Source organism: Dendrobates tinctorius, unplaced genomic scaffold (genome assembly GCF_039654945.1).
Source record: "Dendrobates tinctorius isolate UK_male_01 unplaced genomic scaffold, ASM3965494v1 ptg000120l, whole genome shotgun sequence".
In the NCBI taxonomy this organism is placed as follows: domain Eukaryota; kingdom Metazoa; phylum Chordata; class Amphibia; order Anura; family Dendrobatidae; genus Dendrobates; species Dendrobates tinctorius.
In genome coordinates this window covers 21,244,319-21,259,477 of record NW_027361788.1, presented here as the reverse complement: position 1 = coordinate 21,259,477, position 15,159 = coordinate 21,244,319, and the positions used below count along the sequence as shown (strand labels likewise).

The following is a 15,159-nucleotide window of genomic DNA, read 5'->3' as shown; positions in this document are numbered from 1 at the left end:
AGTAATAGGGACACATACGTCAGCAGCGGCTCAGTATTGGGGTATCAGGTGCAGTAATAGGGACACATATGGCAGCGTCTCAGTATTGGGGTATCAGGTGCAGTAATTGGGACACATGTGGCAGCAGCGGCTGAGTATTGGGGTATCAGGTGCAGTAATAGGGACACAAACAGCAGCAGTGGCTCAGTATTGGGGTATCAGGTGCAGTAATAGGGGCACATATGGCAGAGTCTCAGCATTGGGGTATCAGGTGCAGTAATAGGGACACATACGGCAGCAGCGGCTCAGTATTGGGGTATCAGCAGGATGAGCAGTTTGTGCAGGTTGAGAATAGTCCCTTTGGTGACAGTGCTGAAAATATGAGTAGTGAAACATGTCTTTCTTGTATTCTCTGCAGCAGAGTCCTGGCTGGAGGAGTCGTCATGTCGGTCTTGGCCAGATGGAAAAGACGGGAAAAGTGAACTATTCCATCAGAAAGATCGTCAGCGGTAAGTCATTATCTGTAACTGCTGTAATCTATTATATGTTCTGTAGGACTGGTATCTACCACTGACCATGGCGGTAATATCAATATTGGTATTTTTGGCAACAGCACGGTAATCTGCTGAGGTTCTCTAGTTAGGGGCCCAATCAGAAGTTTGCCCCCCCCCCCCCGAACCAAAACCCTAGCTACACCTCTAGAATAGTGTAAAGCCGCCACCACTGAACTCTGGAGGAGACGTGTTCTTTGCAGTGACTGATCACACTTCTCTATCTGTGTCTGATGGAGAAGTCTGAGTTTGGTGAATGCCAGGAGAACGTTACCCCCTGACTGAACTTTGCCCACTGCACACTTTGGTGGAGGAGGGGTAATACTATGGGATTGCTCTCAGGGGTAGGCCTCTTAATTCCTGTGAAGGGAAGTATTAGTGATTCATCAAGACATTGTGGATAGTTGTGGCTTCCAGATTTGTAGGAACAGTTTGAGGAAGGCCATTTTCTGTCCCCCATGACTGTGCCCAGTGCACAGGTTCCATACAGACACGGAAAACCAGAAAAGCTCCTGTCGGTGTCATGTGGAGGAGGTACATTACGTTTGTCCATATAGTGTATGTTTGAAAAAATTGCAAGAAGGAAGATTAACAATTATAATTAATCTTCTAACTGGAAATTGCCAGTCCTGACAATTGTCGTCCAGCATAAAGAGATTGTGACGTGGTTGTCGCCATGTGATCGTCTATTACATACAGGATATCAAATACAGCGAAGAGCCACTATGCAAGAGCAGCGCCCGTTCTGTCATTCCTTCAAAGATTGTCATGTAATACTACAAATATACGTCAAGTGAAAGGTCAACTTCAGATTGCTAGTTGATTGCATCCACTATTTTTTCGACTTGGTTGTCCGTTTAATTAAGTTCAGAAAGAGCTAATATCAGAAAGAAAGGAAAGAAAAAAGAATTTGCTGTTATTGAAAGTTTAAAATATCTTTCGTTTTCCAAAGTGAAGACCAGCGTCATGAGCGGGCTCGGATTTCTTAGAAGCCTCTTATGTGGCGCTGACATTTATGTATATACAAGTGACAGGTTGACGTCATGAAGCCCGAGGCGTGGAGAAGCACAGAATGCCGAACAATGGGTGTCCTGTTCACAGCTGCTCCAAGACAAAGAAGGTCCAGTGTCCTCCTCCTTCCATGATGTAAGAAGATCACTCCACAGTGTTAACAGGATGTGAAGAGTGTCAACACTTGGACACAAGAAAACCTTGGATGGCGGTTACAGTGACACTTAATTGTTAGAAAGTAAGACCTGAACACTTGGAGACACTTTCAAAAATGCATTAATGAGGTGTATACATAGCAATTTCCTAGCATAATGAGTCGACAAGTGCATTTACAGAATACAGGCTGCTGTAAACTACATTCCGTCAATAATGCAAATTGTAAGTCAATGTCAGGAGTCTCCTATAAAGCTTGCTTTCTTCTGTAGAGTGATATCTATTTATTGTGAGGTCAACAAAAAAATTTCACCCATCCTTTTCTTTTTAGATTCCCAAATGTCAAATCTGGAAAAAAAAAAAAAAAAAAGTTTGAACGTGCTCTTGTACCTTGTTTGGTCACAATTTTTGGTTGATCAAATCTGTAAAGTAGCATCACTGCAAAGTAAATGTTTCCTGAAATACCATATGCTTTTGTGTACTAATTTAGGTTGGATAGTAAGATAACCCCTATAATGAACAATACTATATACAGTCATGGACAAAAGTATTGACACCCCTGGAATTCTGTCAGATAATATTCCGTTTCTTCCTGAAAATGATTGCAAACACAAATTCTTTGGTATTATTATCTTCATTTAATTTGTCTTAAATGAAAAAACGCAAAAGAGAATGAAGCAAAAAGCAAAACATTGATCATTTCACACAAAACTCCAAAAATGGGCCGGACAAAAGTATTGGCACCCTCAGCCTAATACTTGGTTGCACAACCTTTAGCCAAAATAACTGCGACCAACCGCTTCCGGTAACCATCAATGAGTTTCTTACAATGCTCTGCTGGAATTTTAGACCATTCTTCTTTGGCAAACTACTCCAGGTCCCTGATATTTGAAGGGTGCCTTCTCCAAACTGCCATTTTTAGATCTCTCCACAGGTGTTCTATGGGATTCAGGTCTGGACTCATTGCTGGCCACCTTAGAAGTCTCCAGTGCTTTCTCTCAAACCATTTTCTAGTGCTTTTTGAAGTGTGTTTTGGGTTATTGTCCTGCTGGAAGACCCATGATCTCTGAGGTAGACCCAGCTTTCTCACACTGGGCCCTAAATTATGCTGCAAAATTTGTTGGTAGTCTTCTGACTTCATAATGCCATGCACACGGTCAAGCAGTCCAGTGCCAGAGGCAACAAAGCAACCCCAAAACATCAGGGAACCTCCGCCATGTTTGACTGTAGGGACCAAGTACTTTTCTTTAAATGCCTCTTTTTTCTCCTGTAAATTCTATGTTGATGCTTTTGCCCTAAAAGCTCTACTTTTGTCTCATCTGACCAAAGAACATTCTTCCAAAATGTTTTAGGCTTTTTCAGGTAAGTTTTGGCAAACTCCAGCCTGGCTTTTTTATGTCTCGGGGTAAGAAGTGGAGTCTTCCTGGGTCTCCTACCATACAGTCCCTTTTCATTCAGATGCCGACGGATAGTACGGGTTGACACCGTTGTACCCTCGGACTGCAGGGCAGCTTGAACTTGTTTGGATGTTAGTGGAGGTTCTTTATCCAACATCCGCACAATCTTGCGTTGAAATCTCTTGTCAATTTTTCTTTTCCGGCCACATCTAGGGAGGCTAGCCACAGTGCCATGGGCTTTAAACTTCTTGATGACACTGCGCACGGTAGACACAGGAACATTCAGGTCTTTGGAGATGGACTTGCAGCCTTGAGATTGCTCATGCTTCCTCACAATTTGGTTTCTCAAGTCCTCAGACAGTTCTTTGGTCTTCTTTCTTTTCTCCATGCTCAATGTGGTACACACAAGGACACAGGACAGAGGTTGAGTCAACTTTAATCCATGTCAACTGGCTGCAAGTGTGATTTAGTTATTGCCAACACCTGTTAGGTGCCACAGGTAAGTTATAGGTGCTGTTAATTACACAAATTAGAGAAGCATCACATGATTTTTCGAACAGTGCCAATACTTTTGTCCACCCTCTTTGTTATGTTTGGTGTGGAATTATATCCAATTTGGCTTTAGGACAATTCTTTTTGTGTTTTTTCATTTAAGACAAATTAAATGAAGATAATAATACCAAAGAATTTGTGTTTGCAATCATTTTCAGGAAGAAACTGAGTATTATCTGACAGAATTGCAGGGGTGTCAATACTTTTGGCCATGACTGTATATAATCTATTACAGAGAGTATCTGTAAGGAGAGGGCATGCTCTGCTATTAGAGAGGGCACCTTATTGGAATAGGCTATGCTAAGCTATGAGAGAAGGCACCCTAATGGAATAGGGTGTGTAAATTACTACTACAAGAGTCGGAAGACCCCCATACATATTAGATGGTTTTTCGGTTCAGCTGAAACAAGTGGATTCGACCAGACAAGTGTCGTATAACGGGCCATTGAAACCATTAGGACCAATTTAAGACTTTGTATTGGGAATTTTCAATGTATCGCTGGCAGTAAAAGATGTGATGCCAGTTTCACAAAAAGGGTATGTGCACACGCTGCGGATTCCGCTGCATTTCCGCAGCGGTTTTTTGCCGCTGCGGACCCGCAGCAGCTTTAGCTGCGGTGTACAGTACCATTCAAATGAATGAGGAAAAAAACCCGCTGTGCCGACGATGCCGAAAAATCCGCGCGGATTTGCTGCGGTTTTGAATCCGCAGAAAGAATTGCATGTCAATTCTTTCTGCGGAAACCGCTGCGGGTTCCTATCTCCACCATTGTGGAGATAGTGAATCCGCAGGACCAAACCGCAGGCAAAACCGCAGATAATCCGCAGGTCTTTTGAACTGCGGATTATCTGCGGTTTTTGCAAAATCCGTGCGGATTAATCCGCAGCGGATTCCGCAGCGTGTGCACACACCCTAAAGGCGGAGATACAGTATATGGAAGTAAACTTATGGTCAAACAAGCATTGCACAAACGATCACCTGGGGATTGTTCATTATGCTAACAAAGTCATACAAAGTTTAATCCAAAATGGTCATTACAGTCGTTCAAACCGGCCATAAATTCCAATGACACCATCTCAGGGAGTTTTTTAATGGACTAGTGACTATGGGTCACCTTCAACTTTGTTGGTCACCGGTGGTCTGAAATGATCGCTCATTGTTAAATTTCATCTGATAAATAATTCGTACAAATTCATTGTTTTCATCAACTTTAGACTAAAGTGTTTGGCCAACTTAAAGGATCTGTCCCAAGTAATCACCTATTCAAAGGATTGGTGATATATATCTTTGATCATTTGAGGTCTGATTGCTAAGATAACCTTTGATCCCAAGAGCAGGACTTTCCATTCATTGTCTGTGGAAGTGCTGCAATTACGAGTGCTGTACTCAGCTATGCCAGGCAGTCCCATAGACGATTAAATCAGTGGTGGCACTCGGCTATTGCTGTCGTCAGAATGGTAAATTTCTCTAAATTGGTGGGGATCCCAGTGGTCCGACCCCCAACAATCATCAATCCTTATGTGTATGGCCACCTTAAAAAGTGTTATGGGGCTCACTAGGTGAGGTGGATCTTTGAAGCCCAACGTTTGGGTGGGCATCAGTGCAGCAGGCACTTTAGGCATGCGGGAAACAATTGGCACAGGTCTTGGAGACTGCAGAGAGGTAGCAGAGGTACTGGAAGCTGCAGGCAGAAGATGTCCCGGAGACAGCAGACAGGAAGCAGAGGTACTGGATGCCGCAGGCAGGAGATGTGCTGGAGACTGCAATCAGGTAGTAGAGGTACTAGAAGCTGCAGGCAGACCGGAGACATCCGGGAGACTACTGACAGGTAGCAGAGTTTCTGAAAAACTGCAGACAGGTAGCAGAGGTCCTGTAAGACTGCAGACAGGTAGCAGACAGAACTCCAGAGTAACTAGAAAGTCTTACTATAAAATACCAAGACACAGGTGTGTGTCTTGGTGGGCCTGATATAGGCCCAGGCAGATGATCACAAGAGATCACGCCGCGCCATCTGCAAAGCCAGACATGGAGCAGAACAGAATTCAGTGGACCGGAATGAGGGAAGCACTGCCTGGATGTGGACAGGTGCATAAAAAAAAAGGTTGTTCCAGGTAATTTTTTGATCTTTAGGGGTCCAACTGATTGGATCTCCTATGATCCCAAGAATGGGGCATTATTCTTTGTGGAAGTGCCAGAGATAGACAAGCGCTGTACTCGGTTATCCAAGACAGTCCAATAGACAATGAATGCTGTGGTGGCAGGTGGCCACTGCTGACTTCCAATCGGGCATTTCTATAAATTGCGAGGTGGTCCCAGAGTTCTGAACCCCAGTGATCAACAACATTTATGTTTATGGCCACCTTAAAAGAGTTGTCCCAAGTAATCACCTATTCTCAGAATTGATGTTACATTTTTTGATCATTGGGGCATCCTCCCTGATCCCAAGACAGGGACTCTCCATTTATTGTCTATGGAAGTGCCGAAGATTCTATAGACAATGAATAGCATGGTGACGTGCGACCATGGCTCCTTCCTAACAGGGCATTTCTCTAAATTGTTGATGGTCTCAGGGGTCCGACCCCCAGCGATCAGTAAATTAGAGTAGGTGATACCTTGCAGAAATGGATCAAATCCATTAGGATACATTTGCATTTAGCAAACAACTCGTGTAAAGACCTCCTGCAATAAACACCGACACACAGTGCCATATAACATGTGGCGTTAATCAGGCAGTCATGAATAATGTAAAATTGGGACATTAACCTTAGATCCACATCAAGCCTTATCCAGCCTTTCTCATGTCACTGGAAGGAGCACAATGACTTGACCATTGTTAATGCAGAACAAAACATCCCAATACTCAATTAATTGTTATTCCATTCACCTAGGCACGGTGTGCTCTGTTAGTGGGTAAACAATAGCTGTGCACCCTGCACATCCCATGTACACCATGTCTACCAGGAGGAAGCCTGTGCCGGAGGTGGAGTCTCCTCTAGAACCTGTTGAGCAGACTAGGGACTAATCATCCTCAATGCTGACACTTTATTACTTGCCAGTGCAAGGAAGTAGAGAGTCAGAGCTGGACTCTGAGAGGGACACACAGTCCCTGGAGTATATAGGGCCATAGACCAGCAGATACAAGACTATATACTTCGCCATAGGGAAAAAACATAGCATGTACTATCTCTGAAGATTATATTATTTTTTTTTATCCTGAGATCAAATAATTGCAATGGAGAAAGAAAACCTCATGTGCTCGCTTAGAATAAAGGGCACAGAAGTGTCGCTTGCGCTGGAGCAGTCAAATCTGAGCTGGAGCTTTAACAAGAGACGGGCATGCCGGAAAAAAAGTAAGTGACACGGGTGGCTCTTGTATATTGTATGGTGATTGACAATGGATATCTCTATAATTTTGCATTAGTACCAATGATCTGGTATATGGTTATATCATATATCCTACTGTATGGTTTATTATTGCAGTAGAATTTTTGGTAATGTAGTATTACGGTATTCATTCAAATGAATGGGTGACCATATAATACATGGTTGTGTCATCAAGATTTTAAGCCGACATGGTGAACAGATGGACCCCTGAGCCATATCTGTTGATGCCAATTTTATATTTGGCCAATACAGGAATGAGCGTGGTCTACTCGAGAGAGAGTCCCTCTTTATTCCCCTTCCATTAATATAATGGGGTCCTAACAGTCCCCCTCTATAATGTCTATGTGCCTTAAGAAGCATTTAAAAGACTGAAAAATACAGCTAGAGGTTGTCATCTACCAGGATCGGGATTACTTGGTCATTTGGACAAGTTGTGTTTCCATTCTCCTGTTTAGAAGGTGACAGCACAGACGTCCATAGGGACCATCGGTGGCCATCTGCTAGCACTGCTGGGCTCATTCATTAGAATGTTATCTATCCCAGAAAAGAATAGGAAGAATGATGAATAAAATAAGTAATTCCCATCCTCCCTCCATTATCTTCCAAAACACATTAAACCTGAGCACCCATTGTCTGTCCTAACAGCAGTGTATTCATTTCCTTTGTTACTTATTTTCACTGGTAATCATTAACGAAATGTCATTAGTATTTTTAGCAAAGGAATTTAGACGTTTGTGAAGTACAAAGGGCATTGTCACCACCCAGAGAAGCAAATATCATATATTGTGTAGTCACACTGCAGTGTACGCTGGCTGGAGGTATACACCAGGAAGATTTTTCACACCACCAACATCTGTATAGACATACACTGCCCATAGGTTCCCATGTAGTGGCTCCCATACAGTTACATACATCATCTATAGCCTCCCATGTGGTGGCTCCTACAATGACATACATCATCCAAAGGCTGCCTTGTAGTGGCTCCCATACATGTCCCATTGGCTTCCATGCTCCTATAGTGACCTACATCGCCCATAGGCTCCCAAGTATTGACTCCTACATCTCCCATTGGCTTCCATTTAGTGGCTCCTACAGAGACATACATCGTCCACAGGCTCCCATGTAGTGGCTCCCATACAGTCCCATGCATCTCCCATTGGCTTCTATGTAGTGGCTCCTACAGAGACATACATCGTCCACAGGCTCCCATGTAGTGGCTCCCATATAGTCCCATGCATCTCCCATTGGCTTCCATGTAGTGGCTCCTCCAGAGACATACATCGTTCACAGGCTCCCATGTAGTGGCTCCCATACAGTCCCATACATCTCCCATTGGCTTCCATGTAGTGGCTCCTATAGTGACATACATCGCCCATAGGCTCCAATGTAGTGGCTCCCATACATCTCCCATTGGCTTCCATGTAGTGGCTCCTACCTATAGTGACATACATCACCCTTGGGCTCCCATGTAGTGGGTCTCAGACATCTTCCATTGGCTTCCATGTAGTGGCTCCTACAATGACATACATCACCCATAGGCTACCATGTAGTGGCTCCCATACAGTCCCATACATCTCCCATTGGCTTCCATGTAGTGGCTCCTACAGTGACATACATCTCCCATTGGCTTCCATGTAGTGGCTCCTATAGTGACATACATCGCCCATGGGCTCCCATGTAGTGAGTCCCATACATGTCCCATTGGCTTCCATGTAGTGGCTCCTACAGTAACATATATCATCCATAGGCTGCCATGTAGTGGCTCCCATACATCTCTCATTGCCTCCCATATATTGGCTCCTACAGTGACATACATCTCCCATTGGCTCCCATGTAGTGACTCCTACAGTGACATCCATCATCCACAGGCTCCCATGTAGTGGCTCCCATACATCTCCCATTGACTCCCATGTAGTGGCTCATACAGTGACATACATCTCCCATTGGCTTCCATGTAGTGGCTCCTACCTATAGTGACATACATCACCCTTGGGCTCCCATGTAGTGGGTCTCAGACATCTTCCATTGGCTTCCATGTAGTGGCTCCTACAATGACATACATCACCCATAGGCTACCATGTAGTGGCTCCCATACAGTCCCATACATCTCCCATTGGCTTCCATGTAGTGGCTCCTACAGTGACATACATCTCCCATTGGCTTCCATGTAGTGGCTCCTATAGTGACATACATCGCCCATAGGCTCCCATGTAGTGAGTCCCATACATGTCCCATTGGCTTCCATGTAGTGGCTCCTACAGTAACATATATCATCCATAGGCTACCATGTAGTGGCTCCCATACATCTCTCATTGCCTCCCATATATTGGCTCCTACAGTGACATACATCTCCCATTGGCTCCCATGTAGTGACTCCTACAGTGACATCCATCATCCACAGGCTCCCATGTAGTGGCTCCCATACATCTCCCATTGACTCCCATGTAGTGGCTCATACAGTGACATACATCTCCCATTGACTTCCATGTAGTGGCTCCTACAGAGACATACATCACCCATTGGCTTCCATGTAGTGGCTCCTACAGAGACATACATCGTCCACAGGCTCCCATGTAGTGGCTCCCATACAGTCCCATACAAATTCCATTGACTTCCATGTAGTGGCTCCTACAGAGAGATGCATCACCCATTGTCTTCCATGTAGTGGCTCCTACAGAGACATACATCGTCCACAGGCTCCCATGTAGTGGCTCCCATACAAATTCCATTGATTTCCATGTAGTGGCTCATACAGTGGCATACATCGCCCATTAGCTCTGATATAGTAGCTTTCATACACTGATATACATGTCCCATAAACTTCCATGTAGTGGCTCCGACGCAGTCACATACATCTCCCATTGGCTGCCATGTAGTGGCTCCTACAGTGACATACATTGCCCATAGGCTTCCACATAAAATATAATCTCATACCACATGTTATGCTTTTGATATTGGTACGAGTCTAGTGCACAGTGTAGGTAAATGCAGTGTACATCCAGCCAGTCTGCAAAATCTATGAGTGTAAGACTCAAAATCCAATGTCAAGAGATGCAATACTGACCTCTCTAAAAACTGTGACATGTCCCTTTTTAATCTGTGTTGAGGAACAAATACAAGTCTATTGGGCCATAAAAACAAAGAAACAGCCCAAATGATGCCATCTACGTACTCTCCATCCTCAGTACTCTCTATGTGTTTTGCTAGTTAGTCATTAGAAGAAGCTTGGATTTTTTTTTCTTCAATTTTTTGCATATGAAAAAAACGGATGCCACTCGGATAGGAAAAAAATGGACACAATCAAAAAACTGATCAAAATTGGATCTAGCACACCCCAGATGAATGATTCCGTCCATGAATTTTTACAATTAGATGAGTGTATGGTCGACTCCCGTCTTATCCGCTATCTCTCAGAAAACTCTGTTCTCGACCCTCTCCAATCCGGTTTCCGCTCTTTACACTCCACTGAAACTGCCCTCACTAAAGTCTCTAATGATCTGCTAACAGCTAAATCAAATGGTCATTACTCCATGCTAATTCTCTTGGATCTCTCTGCAGCATTCGACATGGTGGATCATCAGCTCCTCCTCACTATGCTCCGTTCCATTGGCCTCAAGGACACCGTTCTCTCATGGTTCTCCTCCTATCTCTCCGACCGCTCCTTTACTGTATCTTTTGCCGGTTCCTCCTCCTCTCACCTTCCGCTTACTGTTGGGGTCCCTCAAGGATCAGTTCTAGGCCCCCTCCTCTTCTCCTTGTACACTGCCCCTATTGGTCAAACAATCAGAAGATTTGGTTTCCAGTACCATCTCCATGCTGATGACACCCAATTATACGCTTATTCTCCTGACATCACGCCAGCCTTTCTAGAAAACACCGGCGATTGTCTAAACGCTGTGTCTAATATCATGTCCTCACTATATCTGAAACTGAACCTGTCAAAGACTGAACTCCTGGTGTTTCCTCCCTCTACTAATGTACCTATACCCGACATTGTCATTTCTGTGTGTGGTTCCACTATTACTCCCCAGCAACATGCCCGCTGTCTTGGGGTCATACTTGATTCCGAGCTTTCCTTTGCCCCCCACATTCGATCACTGGCTCGCTCTTGTCATCTGCACCTCAAAAACATTTCTAGAATTCGACCTTTTCTTACTTTTGACTCTGCAAAAACTCTTACTGTTTCTCTTATTCATTCTCGTCTCGACTATTGTAACTCTCTTCTAATCGGTCTCTCTATTACCAAACTCTCCCCTCTCCAATCTGTCTTGAATGCTGCAGCCAGGATCATATTCCTCACCAATCGTTACACCGATGCCTCTACCTTGTGCCAGTCATTACACTGCCTACCCATCCACTCCAGAATTCAGTATAAACTTATTACCCTCACCCACAAAGCTCTTCATGGCTCAGCACCACCCTACATCTCCTCCCTTGTTTCAGTATACCACCCTACCCGCGCCCTCCGTTCTGCTGATGACCTGAGGTTAGCATCCTCAATAGTCAGAACCCCCCACTCCCGTCTCCAAGACTTTACACGTGCCGCAACAATTCTTTGGAATGCACTTCCCAGGTCAATACGATTAGTCCCCAATCCCCACAATTTTAAGCGTGCCCTGAAAACGCATTTATTCAGACTGGCCTATCGCCTCAACACATTAACCTAATCTATCCCTGTGTGGCACAGCCAAAAGTTTTACCATAACCAGATTTCCTGCATGATGTTCCCACATGCTTTATGCATCCATTAGCCCTCTGTGTCTGTACTGTTACACACTTAACATTATGGCTGGTCCATACAATCAGGGCAACTGTTACCACCCACCTTTCATGTCTACCTCTTTCCTCATAGACTGTAAGCTTGCGAGCAGGGCCCTCTTTCCTCTTGGTATTTGTTATAATCTACTGTATGTGATTATTGTTATGCTGTAATGTCTATTGTCTGTACAAATCCCCTCTGAAATGTAAAGTGCTGCGGAATATGTCAGCGCTATGAAAATAAAAATTATTATTATTATTAATTATACAAAGAGCAAGACGGTTCGTTCTTATAATCTGGTAGGTTCAGGACAGGGCAACTCTTTACCATCAGATCAGGTAATTTACTGTGAGACTAAGCAATGCCAGAGCTGTTCGGCAGCCACAAATTACTTCCGTTCCACACTTGGTTATTTTGGGCAGTAAGCCATCTTAATCTCTTAATAGCTGGAATAAACATTTCATATAGACATTATCTAGCATCAACTAATTATTAAAGTTAATGGTGGATGCTAGTTGACAGGGCGGTCAGGTATGCCTCACGTGTGTGATCCTGCGCAATTATCTGGCTTAGTAGCACCTTAGAATATTCTGATTATGCTCTGTTCACATCTCATTATTAATATACAGTCATGGCCGAAAGTATTGGCACTCTTGAAATGTGCCCCAGAAGATGAAGTATTTCTCCCAGAAAATTAATTACTTTTTAATATGCCCATATAATGGTCCTAACAAATGTAATAATCTTGCAAGGAACGGGTAAAGGTATCAGTACATGTCAGGATTATACGCTTGAAACATAATGTTGTGTCCCTCCCCGACAACACCACCCAGAGCTCTACCTGCCCCCAGCTATGGTGTCATGAAGGAATTATCCTTATCCTTAGTCAGCAAGTGACAACATGCCTTGGTCTGGACTCAATGGGTTTGTGAGAATATAAAGTATATTCATATGTCACTTTTTATTTTAATTAAATTAATGTATTTGGGGTAAAAAAAATTGCAATTCGGTCTCATTAAAAACTTGTTTTGACGATGCGGCGACCTGCATCAAACGCAACATGTTGCAATTTGTTGCAGTCGCCGCATCGCCAAAACGACGCATGCGGACGCATCCGCATACATCCGCACGACCTGCGTATCCAATGTTGAATATAGGTACGCAGGCCGCATTCAGACGTAGGCAGAGCTGAACGGAGGAGGTGTGGCAGTGGACGGAGCTTCACAGAGGAAGTCCGCAGCTCTGCCATCTGCAAATCTGAACCTAGCCTAAGAGAAGCATAGAGTCTAGATCACTTGAAGTAATTATCCCCCTCTACTCCTCCTTGGTCAAGCCTCATCTGGTATACTGTGTGCAGTTCTGGGCACCACATTTTAAAACAAGACATTGAAAAACTGGAGCAACTTCAGAGAAGATCTATCAGGATGGTGAGCGAACTGCAAAGTATGTCCTATGAGGAACGGTTGAAGGATCTGGGAATGTTTAGCTTGCAAAAATGAAGGAATCATTATTCTCCAGTGTTTGGGTCGGCCAATTTAGCAGCTTTTTTCTCTGAAACCAATTGAGAATTTTCTTGGCTGTGTGTTTGGGATTATAGTCTTGATGAAATGTCCACCCTCATTTCATCTTCATCATCCTGGTAGATAGCATAAGGTATTTTTTTACCAAAAATGTCTCTGTACATTTGTCTATTCTACCTTCCTTCAATCATATGAAGTTTGTCAGTTCCTTATGCTGAAAAACAAGTCCACACCACGATGTTCCAACGTCTAAGATTTACGGTTAGTATGGTGTTTTTGGGTTGATATACAGTGCCTTTTGGCCTCCAAACATGGTATGTATTATGACATCCAAAGAGTTCAATTTTGGTCTCATCTGACCAGACTATATTCAGTGTTGGCAATGTTTTTTCTTTATATCACAATTTTTTTTAATCCCTTAATGACTGTCAAGATGCCTCTTCACAAATGCCATTAAAGGGCCTTAATCCTAAATGCAGCTTTTTCACAGCGCTGAGGAATAAGTGCATAGAGCCCCCCCTCAAAGGGCAAAAATGCTGCAGATATTAGCTGTGCATGACAGCTGACACCCAGCGACATCGTTCCTGATTGGTTTTGGAACTGAATAACCCTTTAGATGATGCTGCCAATCACAACAACAGAATCTAAATGGTTCACAGAGGGTGAGGACTCCCTCTTCAACACTATCAGCTCCTCACGATGGTCATCACGTATACCGATAGTTGCTATCGCATCTCGAGGTCATCTGAAAACTTCAGAGCACTTTGACATGATAGCCCCTTTTGTATGCCTTTGATGATAATATGACTGCTGAAAACTGTTCCTGAAAAGATCAGAAGTATGTGTGTTAAAAAGCTCCAGTGGCCAGTGTGATAGGTAAGGCTTCCATTTTTGTACTTTGTGAGGCTGACATTGCACTAATTTCCCGGAAAAAGCTGTATGATACTGGCTGTGGTCACACTGTGATGTTCTTGGCTTTAGTGCAGTCTTTGATCAGGATTGATTTCACGCTCTCTGGTTTTTCCACAGGTATTACAGTCTCCATTCCAGTTAATGAAATTGTCACCGTTCATCCAGGTGACAGCAAACAGCAGACAAAGAGGATCAGTGCCCCTAGTAACCAGTTCACAGGTAAGCTGCAGGAAATGGGATGTCCGCCTTCTGTGTTTCCTCCATGTAAATACCTGTAATTAGCCTGGCTGTGGAAGATGAAGGAGATGACTCATTGTCTCGGGAAGACGTCACAGAACATTATTCCAAGCCGCGGTTCAGTCTCATTAGCCTCCGACACAAACGAAGATTCTTTTATTTGCAGCTAATTATTCCGCACTGTTATGGACCTGTTTGTCAGCCTTTCACACGCTATAATGAGGTGTTCTCCCTAGTTGAAACGTGCTTCTCGTTCGTTAACATTGCATTGTCAGAACATGGGCATGTCATTAATGAGCGCCTGCCACTTGTCATAAATATTTTTTTTACCTGGTATAAATGCCGCTGTTGTCCTGAATCTGGCAATATTTTTCTTTCATTTTTGTGCCTCTCCGTCCATGAGATATGGCCCTGTCTTCCTTGTATGCAATTCTGGTCTTGTTAGTCAAGTGGGCGTGGATCTCATGACTTTGCACACAGAGACAAATTGTGGACCACACCCACTTGGCTAACGAGTAGATTAATATACAAGGAAGAGGAGACCACATCTCAGGAACTGAGAGGGGCAGGAACAAAAGAAAAACCATCACCGGATTCAGGAGAACAGCGGTATTTATACCATGTAAAAAAAACTATATTTATGGCAAGTGACAGGTCCTTAAAGCAAAATCGCAATGTTTTCATTTGACAGGTGGTCAGCCAC

The 15,159-nt window shown here is 43.7% G+C and overlaps 1 protein-coding gene across 2 annotated transcripts in view; it reads left to right on the top strand.

Annotated features, from left to right (window-relative positions):
- The first annotated feature begins 6,646 nt into the window (after nucleotides 1–6,646).
- Nucleotides 6,647–15,159, top strand: part of LOC141101651 (ceramide kinase-like) — a 41,415-nt gene continuing 32,902 nt past the window's right edge. The window contains exons 1-2 of one of the 2 annotated variants that reach the window (XM_073590881.1): nucleotides 6,647–6,994; nucleotides 14,337–14,438. In XM_073590881.1, the coding sequence (XP_073446982.1) occupies nucleotides 6,877–6,994; nucleotides 14,337–14,438 (220 nt within the window). In that variant the 5' untranslated portion in view covers nucleotides 6,647–6,876. The remainder of the gene's footprint in view (nucleotides 6,995–14,336; nucleotides 14,439–15,159) is intronic. The other variant, XM_073590879.1, reaches the window with a different exon arrangement.